Consider the following 13,229-nt stretch of genomic DNA (forward strand, 5'->3'; position numbering starts at 1 on the left):
TAAGACCGCGCATTTACTGCGTCTGCGGCACTCCCCATCCACAGGGCCTGCCCCCAGGGATCACGCGGCGGCCTTGTGGGCTGGGTGGGTCTTAGCCGGAGGGGCCTGACTCCACATCTGCTCCTGTGCTGGGGCATCTGTTCACGTTGTGTGTGCTCACATCAGCTCAGGTGTCTTGACTTGCCATCCCTCCCATGCTGCGGGCTGCTGCGCCTCCGCCCTGGGCCGTCAGTTTCCGGGGTATTCAAAGACAGCGGCAGCTCCCATGCCAGTCCCGATGCACATGGACACCACCCCGTAGGCCCTGGGGAAGGAGACACACAGGTGGGGTGGAGGCACAGCCACCAAGCTCTCGTCAGGAAGGCTGACCTGGGCGCACCAGGGCCCAGAGGACGCCAGACCTCCGGGCATGTGGGTCCCAGGTGCACACACAGGGTGACAGCTGCCTGCTGCAGGCCAGGATCCCCTGTCTCCTCAGCTTGGAGCATGTGGGCATATGTACACCTCCCCCAGACAACCCCACGGGGTCAGCCTCACCTCTTCCCGCGGCGCTTCAGCTCATTGAGCAGCGTGATGACCTGTCGAGCCCCTGTGCAGCCCAGCGGGTGGCCCAAGGCCACTGCACCCCCGAGAGGGTTCACCTTCTCAAGAGGGAGTTTCAGCTTCTCCACACAGTACACAGCCTGGGGGGAGGTGGAGCATCAGCTGCGGATCCCTCTCTGGTCCCCTTTGCCCCTCGCCCCCTGGCTCCAACTGGGGGCCCCAGGCCACACTGCAAAACAAAGGCTCACCTGACTGGCGAAGGCCTCGTTGATCTCAAAGATGTCCACATCGTCCACCGTCAGCCCTGCAGGCCCAGGGGAAAGACCTGAACTGACCCAGCGGCCCCCTTAGTGGGATCCTCAGTCTCCCTGGGGGCCCTGCCCCATCCATGGGCTGTAGGCTGCCTGCTATGTCTGCCTTTGTTCAAGATGGGTGTGTGGAGCCTGGCTGGGGGTTGGGGTGCTGGTCTTCACCCCCCCTTCACTCTGCAGCACCCACAGGACCACCCCAGGCACCTGTCCCCCACCTGCCTCAGGCAGCAACAGCACAAGAAACAGGAACTGGATCTGAATCTTGGGGCTGAAGGAGCCACCTTACCTGCTTTCTGCAAAGCCACAGGGATGGCGTAGGCAGGGCCAATGCCCATGATGTCAGGCGGAACCCCAACCACTGCATAGGACCTCAGGACCCCAAGGATGGGAAGGCCCAGCTCTTCTGCCTTGGACCTCCTGGCCAGCAGGATGGCAGCAGCTCCATCACTCACCTGGCTAGAGTTTCCTGGAGGCAAAGCACAGGGTTAGGGAGGCCCGGGGGCAGTGCTGAGGTGGTCCACACCTTCCCCACCCACCCTGCCTGGTGGCTCCAGCACCCAGAGGAGGACACCCAGCGTGCAGCAGCCCCATCTCACCAGCCGTGGTAGAGCCCCCCTCCTTAAAGGCAGGCTTCAGCTTGGCCAGGCCCTCCATGGTGGTGCTGGGGCGGATGCCCTCGTCCTGGGCCACGGTGACGCTTTGCTCTGTGCCCTTGTCGTCACGGACCGTGGTGGTAACAGGCACGATCTCAGCCTGGAAACAGCCCTGGCTCTGGGCTCTGGCTGCCCTGCCAGCACCGTGGACAGCCAGGCTCAGGCTCACATGGGGTTACTTTCCTTCCTGGGGTCCCTCCCTGACGCCCCCACCCACTGCCCTTTGGGACAGAAGTGCAAGCTGAGGCTGCTAAATGCAGGGACACGCTTGCCTCAGGGGAGTATGGAGAGGGCCTGGTGTGGGTCCCTACTATCTGGACAGCGGGAGCCCAGGCTTCACAGGGTCTTTCTGGTCATCGGCCTTACCAGATCCTCAAAGAGGAAGGTTTGAGCAGGAGGCTCCCCTCTGAGCCCTTCACCCAAGAGGGATTAAGCCAACCGAGGCTGGAGCCCCAGGAATATTCGTGCTGGCTTCTGTGGACTTTCCGTTCCCTCCCACCAGCCCAATCCCCTCTGTTTCCTGTGACTCCATGTATTTATAAATGACATAGGGACTTCCCTGTGGTCCAGCTGCTACAACTCCATGCCCCCACTGCAGGGGGCCCAGGTTCGATCCCTGGTCAGTACCTCCCACATACCACAACTGAAACCCAGCACAGCCAAATAAACATTTAAAAAATAATAAAAATGACATACACTAAACTACTGGATGAACCTTAGAATTTAAACAGTGTAAAAGCATAAGGCATTTTAGGGTGATTGTTGCAATCATATGCAAAGGCCCAGCGGCATTCCCAGGGGAAGAAGCCACAGCTTTTACCCGACTCTCTAGTGAGAGTTTGAACCCAAGTGGCTAAAAACCACTGCCTCAGAGAGGCCCACCTGGCTGGAGACCACTGCCTCCACAGCCACAAACACCAGGGGGAAAGACACTCAGACAACAATGGGATGTAGGGCTAAGTGTGCAGTGGCACCATCCCTGGTCCACCTCCCTACCTGGGATGGAAAGGCTTGGAAACCACTTGCTGCCCAGCAGTAGCCTAGGGCAGCTCCATCTGACACCACTTACGCGCTGAGTTGCTTCAGTCATGTCTGACTCTGCAAGCACACAGACTGTAGCCTGCCGGGCTCCTCTGTCCATAGAATTCTCGAGGCAAGAATACTAGAGTAGGTTGCCATTTCCTCCTCCAGGGCATCTTCCTGACCCAGGGATCGAACCCGTGTCTCTTATGTCTCCTGCATTGGCAGGCAGGTCCTTTACCACTAGCGCCACCTGGGGAGCGCACTTAGAACAACCTCAAAAGCTCACTCTCCAGCCCTTGCAGCATGTCACCCAGACAGCACTCACTTTTGCTGGGAAGCCAGTGCAAAGGTGTCCTGCTTCTCCCGCGAAATGCCAAACCGCTCAGCCACATTCTCTGAGGTTATCCTAGAACACAGACGGGGAACACTGAGTCTGTGTGGGGCCCGGGGCTGCACACGGGGCGGAGGCGGGGAGACCTGTGTCTCAGTGACACCAGGCGCACAGGCGGAGGCACCGTAGTTGGGCCTCTAAGCGTGCACACAGGAGGGTTTGGGTGGGGCGCCAACTGGCCTGGCCAGCTTCTCCTGCGCCTCAAGGGAAACTGCTTTCCTGTGAGGAGACGAGGACTCCCAGGCCCCCATGGGAGGCCACACCCAGCTTTCTGCTCCCCGGAGCTGCAGCCTCCCACAGGCCAGTGCCACAGCGGGGCCTCTGGCCCAGCCTTCTGGCTTTCCAGGCTTCCCACAGAGAGCTTTCCCTCAGGGATGGTCCCCCGCTGTGGAGGCAGCCGCATCCCCTAGCACGTGCTGTGGAGCCAGGACTCCCCGCCCACGGCCCGCGGTGGTGCTGGCCGCAGTGCTCAGCGGCTCTGCAACGATGGCGCCTTCGATGCCACCCTGTCAGGGCCCAGTGCCCTCACCGGCGTGGCCGCTGGGCAAATACCTACCGCTTCCTCAACTTTTGAGGCCAAGGTTTTGGGATGCAGCTGCCCTCAGGCCTTTGTTAATGAGCCCCTTAGGGTGGGAGTGATAGGCTGGGCCATGCTTGGAAACCCAGGGGCACAGACGCACTGGGGACCTCAGGAAGTCCCATCCCCAGAGGCCCTGCAGAGCAAGCCAGGCCTGAGGCGAGGGGCCACAAGGGGACCCAAGCTCCTGAAGCCCTGCTCTGGGCTAGGCAGGGAGCTGAGGCCGGTGCTCACCCCATAGGAATCAGGCAGTCTCTGGCCTTCTTATTCTCCACCAGGCGTGAAGTAACATTTCCAGGGTTCCCTCTGTCAGCCAGGGACATGGACTCCACCCTGAGGAGGAGGAGGTGATTAGCAGGCTCCCCACAGACAGCTGGGTGCCAGCAAGTGCTGGTAAACAGCCAGGGAGCCCCGGGCCAGCCAGGTAGAGCTGGGGGTGCAGGGCTGCTGAGCCCCACCTCCACCCCGACCACCGCACAGTCCACACGCCCGGGCAGGGCCTCACTTCCCTAAGACAACTGCGCCTTTAGGCAGCGGCAGTTCCCAAGGAAAGTGGCCTAGCGTTGGCCACAGTGGGGAAAACATGTCTAACAAGCCCAGGCCCTGCCCTCAGGGGCCACAGATCCGGAAGAGAGAAGAGACCAATATTCTAAAAGCCACATGTCAGAGAGCAAGCTGACCTGTGTGGTCAAGGAGGTGCTAGGAGCCAAAGGGAAGGCTGAGATCTCGAGTTGGTGTGGTCACAAAGGGCTTTCAGGAGGTGGCAGAATATAAGGCTTCAGAGGGTGGTAACACATAACTCTGCATGCTTTTCATGCGCCCAGCAATATCTGAAAAATCCTCCCAAGTATTAAGAACGCTGTGAGCAATGCCAGGCCCAGAGAAGCTGAGTTAACTTGTCAGTGGGGACCAAGTTTAGGTAGTCGGGCTCCAGAGCCCACTGCCACCTATAATATCCTGAGCCACTCGTCATGAGCAAAGTCTGAGGAACAGTCAACCTGTGACACGGGGGACTGTCCTGGCCCAAACCCTCAAACCCTATAATTCGGTCTTTCACATGCTTGGGGACTCAAATTCCCCATGAAGGCTCCAACCCTCTCCTCAGTCCACACACAGCCCCATCCATCGTCCAGTGAGAGCGAGAAGCCCGGGCGCAGCCTGGTCAGTGGCCTTTGCCCGGCCAAAGTCCCTGTGGTGTGGTCTCTGGGTTTATCTACGATTGCTGACACGGGCAGTACAGCCAGCGCCAACTGGCACAGCTCCTAGATGGCCCAGCAGGGTTCTGATGAAGAAATGCTCTGGAGAGGAACTGAGAGGCAGAGGGCGCGGGTCAGGATCCTGGGGCTGCCGGGCCCCTAAGCCTGCCGAAGCCCTGAAGGGGCCTGCGCTCCCAGCACCAGATGCCACCCCAGCCTCCCCTGCCTGGAGTGCCGCCCAGCACTCGTGGGGCTCCGTGGGCTGCAGCTGAAGAAGGAGCCACAGCTGTCAGAGACCAAAGCACCAGAGATCTGACCGTGTCCCTCAGCCCAGGAGGCAGCGGAAGTTTCCACCTCCGACAGGGCGAGGGGGCAGACAGCCTGTCAAATGAACAAACTAGTCCTGGAGCAGGCAGCTGCCCTGGGCTTTGGGAACCAAAACTGCTTTTTCCACTCTCAGCAACCATCATGAATCAACAAGCGTTGTCACAGACGGGAACCCAGTGCTGCATTTTCTCAAAATGCTTGCCCACATCTCCAGCCTGACAGGTTTCCAAGAAAAGAAAGCTCTTCAAAGCCAGTTTCCTCTGGTGTTGAGAGGTGTGAGCGGTTCCCAAAGAGCCAGGGCTGGGGGCTGATTCTAAGCAGAATTTATAGGAACCAACTCACCCCCAGCTGCCTGAAAGGGCTGCAGGGAGAAGCAAGAAATCATAGCCTCTGAGAATCAGGAGAGGAACATCAGTTTCATTGTAACAAGTTGGTTAATAAGCTCTGGCAGAAAGAAATTCTTACCCACAAGCCATGCCAATGTCATAAGACCCATTTCTGATGCCACCTGCAACAAAAGCATTTTATAAACATCCTTCCCCAGAGTCCATCTGTCTTGGGAACAGGGGAGCCTCTTCCCCATCTGGTCTCTAAGGGGGACTCAGCCCCAGCCTCCGAGATGGAGACCCAGGAGCGCTCAGAAAAGGCTGGGGGGCTGCCCAGGGAGGAGGGGGGCGCTCCTCCATGCTTTCTGTGGGTACAGTCCTCTCAGAAATTACTGCTTGCCCCGCAGGCAAGGATGACCCAAACCCATGGAGCCAGGACTAAGGCCAGGTCGTAGCCAGGGGTGCCCACCCAGTCACAACTTACCAGCTATGCTGGCCACCGCCTGGAGCCCCGACGAGCACTGCCTATTGACAGCTGACAAAGGCACAGTCTCCGGAATGCCACTGAAACAGGAAGCAAGAGAGTCAGCCCCCTCTCTCTGCCAGCGCTCAGGGAAAGCAAGCCTGGGCTCCTGGCCAGTCTGACTGCCCCTTTGTGGGGGAGTTGGGGGGAGGTCAGACAGAAAGACCAGGGGAACAAACAGGCAGCCCTGCCTGCACTCCAGGCGATTCACACTGGGCAAATCCATTTCTGCAGGCGCTTGCGCCCCAGGCCCTGCAAGCACATGCCCTTCCATCCCGTGATTCTCCTCAACCAAGGCCAAGCACGGCCCAGAGGCAAGAGAAGACTGGCTGGGTCTCATCTTGCCTTTGAAGGTTCAAAAGTGAAACTGTACAACCCTCTTTCTCCTAGAGCCAGGGTCTCCAACCCTCAGAGCATGGGTGAGTACCGGTCCCTGGCCTGTTAGGAATCGGGCACCGCAGGAGGCGCGTGACAGCTGGTGGCGAGTGACGCTTCATCTGTCCTTACAGCCGCTCCCCATCGCCTGCACTACCGCCTGAGCTCTGCCTCCTGTCAGATCAGCGGCAGCCTTAGATTCTCATAGGAGCTCAAACCCTTCTGTGAAGTGGGCATGCGAGGGATCTAGGCTGTGCGCTCCTTCTAAGAATCTAATGGCTGACAATTCGAGGTGGAGCGAGGCAGTGAGGCTAGGGTGGGGAGTGGCTGCAAATACACATCTATCATTAGCAGAGAGGTCTGACCACACAGACCATAACAAATCAGCTGCAGATCCATATCAGAACCCTATCAGTGAGGGGCAAGCGGCAGTTAAGCTGCGTCTGGTGGCAGGCTTTAAGTCAGAATCTGACGCTTCAGTCCGCCTGTGGCTTGCCCATTATTTTATTGACCACTTCCGTCTGGGCCTCTTTCCCACACCATGCACCTGTCTCCGTTTTCGTAAGCCCACAAGCTAACCCTAGCCAAAATGAGTAGAAAACAAACGTCGCTGGGGAGCTTCTTTAAAAGGTGGGAAGACCCCATGATGAGAGAGCAGAAGATGCTTAAGACTGCCAACAAAAAAGAAAGCTGCGTTTAAAAGAAAATGCCAAGAGTCCTGATTAAATTATGGGTTCATCACAATGAGTGACTCACATTTTCCAAGCCTGCTTTGTAACTATGTGGTGACCAGCTATCTAACAAAGCTAAAAACCCTTCAAAACTGCTTCACCACGTGGGGACCAAGCACCCTGCATGAGAAGACAAGCCTTGGGACTTCCCTGGTGGTACAGCGGGGAGGAATCTGCCTAACAATGCAGGGAGCACGGGTCTGCTCCCTTGTCCAAGAGCATTCCACATGCCTCAGAGCAGCCAAGCCCGAGCGCCACAGCTACTGAAGCCCACGTGCCTAGAGCCCCTGCTCCACAGCAGAGTAGTCCCCGTTCACCACAACTAGAGAAAGCCTGGGTGCAACAGCGAAGACCCAGCGCAGCCAGAAGGACAGACAGACAGATAGGCCTTTGGCATTTCTACAAAGAAAAAAACATGAAGAACAGAAGCAATTGCTGAAGGCTACCACTCACTTCATCAAATGGACCTGTACTGAGAGCATCATTCGTAGCGCTAACCTTATAGCTAAAGTTAAGAAGCCCTTCTCTATTGGTAAAGAGTTGATCCTGCCTGACATCTGCTGTGAACTTTTAGAGGAGAGGCTGCAGTGTAAATGGTGGCACGTGTTCCTCTTTCAGACAGCACCATAACTAGACAAACTGATGAGAAGATTAATAGCAGCGGACGTTGTGCTGTGCGCCGTGCTGAGTCGTGTCTGCCTCTTTGCAAACCCATGGACTGCAGCCCACCAGGCTCCACTGCCCATGGGATTCTCCAGGCAAGAATACTGGAGTGGGTTGCCATGCCCTCCTCCAGGGGACTCTTTCGAACCCAGGGATCGAACCCAGGTCTCCCACCTTGCAGGTGGATTCTTTACCATCTGAGCCACCAGGAGAGCCCAACACAGTTGTTAGGATAAATGACTCACTGTGGTACACAGACCAGGGTGGTAAGTCTATCGAATTTGACAAGGCAACAGTGCCTGTCTGTGCAATCTACTTTTTAGAAGGATGTGTATGAGGGTATGTTATGTGCCCTTTTGTTGCCAACCACACTACAGTTGCAGAAAGATTCCATTCTCTGAATGATCACATACCAGGAAAACTGAATTGGTCTTTTTGTGTCATGCATGAATGGAGTAGCTGCCATGGCTGGATGGCTTTCTGGTTTCACTACTCACGTCAAAGAGGTAGCTTCTGAATGTGAGTCCACACACCGCATCATCCATAGGGAAATGCTGGCTATCTGAAAAAGTCACCTGAACTTAACAGTGTTCTGCAGGATGGGGTTATAGTTATCAGCCACACTAAGGTACTTGCCCACAACTCATGTCTGTTCACATAACTCTCTGAGGAGATGGACTCAGAGCACACATGTCTTATACACAAGATCACTGGCCAGAGTTACAAGAGCCGCTCCAGAAATTTCTTTTAGGAAAAGTCACCACATTTCAGTGATGCAGAATGGATCACAAAACTTGCCTACCTTGAGTGACATACTTAACCTCCTCAAGGAATTCAATCTGTCATTTTAGGGTAGAATGACAACTGTGTTCAAGTTGGCAGATAAAGTGGCTGCATTCAAAGCCAAACTGGAGTTATGCGGGCAATGGGTAAATGCTGGGATTTTTCAAACATCAGCAGAGATTTTGAAATAGACTGAGCCAGCACCTTCTTTCTCCCAGCTGTTGCATGATCACCTATTCAGCTTTCAATAGAGCCTGAGCATTACTTCCCAACCACAAAAGACCCCCGACCTGGGAAGGAATGGATCCACAACCCGTTTGTGAATGAGCCAGGGAAGTTGACTTTGGCTGTGCTAGAAGAGGATCACTGCTTTAGGCTGAAAATGACGGTGGCCTCAAAAGTCACGTTTCAGACTGTCAAATCTCCACACTTTCTGGGTTCAAATCAAGGCGGAATATCCTGAGATTTCCACAAAAGCACTGAGAAACCTGCTTTCATTTCCAACATCTAATCTTTATGAGGCAGGGTTTTCTGCAGTGACAGCAACCTACATGAGATTAAGGAGGAGACACTTTTTCCCCACCACCCCCAGATGGGACTGTCTAGCTGTAAGAAAACAAGCTCAGGGCTCCCACTGATTCCGCACTATGGTGAGTTGCATAATTGTCTCATTATACAACACAGTGTAATAATAATAGAAATAGTGTGTACTGTAAATTTAATGGGCTTGAATGATCCTGAAACCATCCCCCCACCATACACCAGTTCGTGGAAAAACTGGCTTCCACAAAACTGATGCCTGGTGCCGAAAGGATTGGAGACTGCTGCCCTAAAGAACAGAGAAGAGGGCCTGTGGCCAGGACAGACAGCCAGCGCAAAAGAAATGTCTAAAGTATGACAGAGGGCTAACAGGCCCAGGAAAAGATGCTCCACATTGCTGATCATTAGAGAAATGCAAGTCAGAAGTATAATGAGGTGTCACTCCACACCAGTCAGAATGGCCATCGTTTAAAAGTCTACAAATAACAAGTACTACAGAGGGTGTACAGAAAAGGGAACCCTCCTACAATGCTGGTGGGAAGGTAAGCTGGTGTAGCTACTATGGAGAACAGTATGGAGGGGCCTCAAAAAGCTAAGAGTAGAGCTGCCATCCGATCCAAGAACCCCGCTCCTTGGTGCACATCCAGACAAAACTCGAATTCAAAAAGACACGTGGATGAGAGACAAGACAGATCCCCCACATAACCAGGTAGGGTGAAAGAAAGAAGGGAAAAGGAAGGGGAGGTGGGATGGAACCTAGACTCCCGAGGGTGGAGCTGAAGGAGAGAAGGTTCCTGCATGTGGGGAAGCCCCCTCACTGGCAGGGAGATCAGCTGGGCAGAAGAGGATCTTTGGAAACTCGGAGAATATAGCAACCGGCAGGCAGGACGGAGAGACCCGCACAGGTGGTCCGGCCCCAGCCCTCCATGCCCTGGCCTGAGATACATGTCCGCTGGTGCACATGGGCTGGGTTTTCAAAGCAGACCGGGGGAGAGGGCTGCCGCTGGCTGCCATGAGACAGCCTGAGGTGGCGGGAGTGAGGAGCTCTGCAGCCGAGAATGCTCACGGAGGAAGCCAGGACCACTATACACGCGGAGCACAACTGCTGAGTGATGTGCAAAGGGTGGGGTCACCATTGGGCCTTTCTCCCAAGTGGCCACCCTACCTTCCTAGACACCCGGAAGGGCTCCAGCCAGGACAGGCTCTCATGCCCCTCCCTTCCAGAGTGGGCTGATGCACTCTGGGGCAGACTTGGGAGCAGGGACCAGAGGGTGACCCACATGCAGAGGTGGGGCTGAAACCACGGCTGAGCCTCAGAGGCTGTGCAACTAAGGAAGAAGAGCTGCAATCTCTCCTCCCAGCTGCATGAACAACAGATTTACACCCCACGATGGGATTATTTAACTTATATGCAGAGCACATCATGTGAAATGCCAGGCTAGATGAAGCTCAAGCTGGAATCAAGATTGCCGGGAGAAATATCAATAACCTCAGATACACAGACGATACCACCCTTACTGCAGAAAGTGAAGAGGAACTAAAGAACCTCTTGATTAAGGTGAAAGAGGACAGTGAAAAAGCTGGCTTAAAACTCAACATTTAAAAAAATAAGATCATGGCATTCAAACCCATCACTTCATGGCAAATAGATAGGGAAAAAAATGGAAACAGTGACAGACTTTATTTTCCTGGGCTCCGAAATCACTACAGACAGTGACAGCAGCCATGAAATTAAAAGACACCTGTTGTTCCTTGGAAGAAAGACTATGACAAACCTAGACAACATATTAAAAAGCAGAGACATCATTCTGTTGACAAAGATTCGTATAATCAAAGCTATGGTTTTCCCAGTAGTCATGTACAGATGTGAGAATTGGACCATAAAGAAGGCTGGGGAGCAAAGAATTGATGCCTTTAAACTGTGGTGCTGGAGAAGACTCTTGAGAGAGTCTCTTGGACAACAAGGAGATTAAAACAGTCAGTCCTAAAGGAAATCAACCCTGAATACTCATTAGAAGGGCTGATGCTGAAGATGATGGCCAAAGTGAGCAGACTCATTGGAAAAGACCGTGATGCTGGGAAAGAGTGAAGGTGGGAGGAGAAGGGGGCAACAGACGATGAGACGGTTGGACGGCATCACCAACTCAACGGACATGAGTTTGAGCAAGCTCCGGGAGATAGCAGAGGACAGCAAAGCCTGGTGTGGTGCAGTCATGGGGTCGCAAAGAGTGGGACACGACTGAGCGACTGAACAACAGTGGGATTTGTGAAGTCAGTGTCTGCAGAACATCTCCTGCAGTCCAGACAGGTCTAGCTTTCGCAGCTGAGAACTTCGTGGACATGCACATGCTGAGGTGGGGCCAGGGCAGAGTCTGAGCTGCTCCACAGCACCCCAGGGGGTCCAGATCCATAATTACCAGGCCATGACTTCAGTGGGTGGATGCTGGTGGCCTGGTGAAAACAACACCTAAGAGACGCAAGGGCCAACTGCGGCATCCCCACACTTAGGATGGGGCTGAGAGAGGCGCCGATGGCATCATCTGAGAGCTCGCACACGGGTGAAATGCGACAACAGAGCACACCCATGGTGTGTGAACAGCTCCGGAGTGGGAATACTCACTGGTTTCTCTCTGAGTGGGAGTGCTCCAGCCCCGCCTCCCTCATACCGCATATCACACACACAGTTAAGGAAGTGATCTGAGGGCCTCTACTCCAACACCTAGGGAGCAGACCGCGCCCTGACAGGCCACTGCAACCACAGAGCAGAGTGGAGGCCCTGCTCAATACCCAGCGCAGGCTCTGCTCACTGCATCAGTCACACCCCCTGTCAGAGGGGACAGTGGCCAGCACACACTAGGGAAAGAGGTGGCAGACATACTGTGAAGAGTTCTCGCACCAACAAATATTAAACACACGCAGACTACACAGGATGTTCCCACATAAAAAGAGCCCTCCAAGACAGTCTGAGGGGCTGGCCTTAGAAGGAAGAACCCCCAGATCATTTAGCCTTGAAGGCCAGCAGGGCTTGAGTGCAGGAGCTCCACAGGGCTGGGGGAACAGAGACCCCCTCTGTGAGGGCACACAGCCGGTTTCATGCGCACTGGGGCCTGGCTTAAAGCAGCACCTTTACAGGAACCTGGGCGAGGCCCACCTAGTGGTCTTAGAGGGTCTCCTGGGCAGGCAAAGGGCAGCTGCAGCTCACCAGCTGAGGTTCAGGACAAGCACAAGGATAGTGGCGCCTCTAGGGAATATGATTGGGGTGAGCTCTCCTGGAGGCCCCCATTTCGGCACCAAGACCAGGGCCCACCCAACAACCTGCAGGCTCCAGTGCTGGAAAGCCTCAGGCCAAACAACCAACTCTATAGGAACACAGCCCCACCCACCCATCAGAAGACAGCCTGCCTGGGCTTCCCAGGGGGCCCAGTGATTGGGAATCCACCTGCCAATGCAGGGGACATGGGTTCCCATCCCTGGTCTGGGAAGATCCCACATGCTGCAGAGCAAATAAAGCTGTGTGCCACAACTACTGAAGCCCGCGGCCTGAGCCCGTGCTCCACAGTAAGAGACGCCTGCGCGCTGCAGCTGGAGAGCAGCCCCCACTCGCCGCAAAGAGAGAAAGCAGCAATGAAGGCTCAGCACCCAACACGGTAAAAAACAAAAAAAGCAACAAATAACATACAAGGAATCCTCATAAGGTTATCAACTGATTCAAGGTTATTTCATTAGCAGCAATGCAGATCAGAGGAGAGTGAGTGGCTCAATATATTTAAAGTGATGAAAAGGAAAAACCAACAACCAAGAATTCCCAGCAAGGTTTTCATTCAGATTCAACGGAGAAATCAAAAGCTTTACAGACAAGCAAAAGCTAAGAGAACTCAGCACAACAAAACCAACTAATTCCCTAATAAGAAAATTTAAAACATGGGAAAGCTCTCCAATAAAAGCAAACAAAGTAACAGGAAACCATCCACACACAAACAGGATGGCAAAACCAGCAAGCATGACGGTCCAGTGGCTGGAGAGCCGCCTCGCAGCGAAGGGGATGGAGCTCGATCTGCGGCGCCGGAACTAAGATCCACGTGCGATGGAGCGACTGGGCCCACGCAGCCCAGCTATGGAGCCTGAGCACCACAGCAAGAAAACCCCCATGCCACAGCTAGGACCGACACTGCCAAATAAACAAAACAAATTTTTAAAAAGTCAGCACTCATGAGAAGAAGAGAGTACAACCGAAGGAAATGGGAACCACATTTGAAATTAAGAACCA

At 54.5% G+C, this 13,229-nt stretch overlaps 1 protein-coding gene across 3 annotated transcripts in view; it reads right to left on the reverse strand.

Annotated features, from left to right (window-relative positions):
- ACAA1 (acetyl-CoA acyltransferase 1) overlaps positions 1-13,229 on the reverse strand; it is a 25,752-nt gene continuing 12,523 nt past the window's right edge. For all 3 annotated transcript variants that reach the window (XM_069561476.1, XM_069561475.1, XM_069561477.1), the window contains exons 5-13: positions 5,832-5,911; positions 5,487-5,529; positions 3,733-3,831; positions 2,856-2,936; positions 1,451-1,641; positions 1,141-1,320; positions 792-847; positions 538-683; positions 1-304 (exon numbers count right to left, since the gene is read on the reverse strand). In XM_069561476.1, the coding sequence (XP_069417577.1) occupies positions 229-304; positions 538-683; positions 792-847; positions 1,141-1,320; positions 1,451-1,641; positions 2,856-2,936; positions 3,733-3,831; positions 5,487-5,529; positions 5,832-5,911 (952 nt within the window). In that variant the 3' untranslated portion in view covers positions 1-228. The remainder of the gene's footprint in view (positions 305-537; positions 684-791; positions 848-1,140; positions 1,321-1,450; positions 1,642-2,855; positions 2,937-3,732; positions 3,832-5,486; positions 5,530-5,831; positions 5,912-13,229) is intronic.

Source organism: Ovis canadensis, chromosome 19, assembly GCF_042477335.2.
Source record: "Ovis canadensis isolate MfBH-ARS-UI-01 breed Bighorn chromosome 19, ARS-UI_OviCan_v2, whole genome shotgun sequence".
NCBI classification, from domain to species: Eukaryota; Metazoa; Chordata; class Mammalia; order Artiodactyla; family Bovidae; genus Ovis; species Ovis canadensis.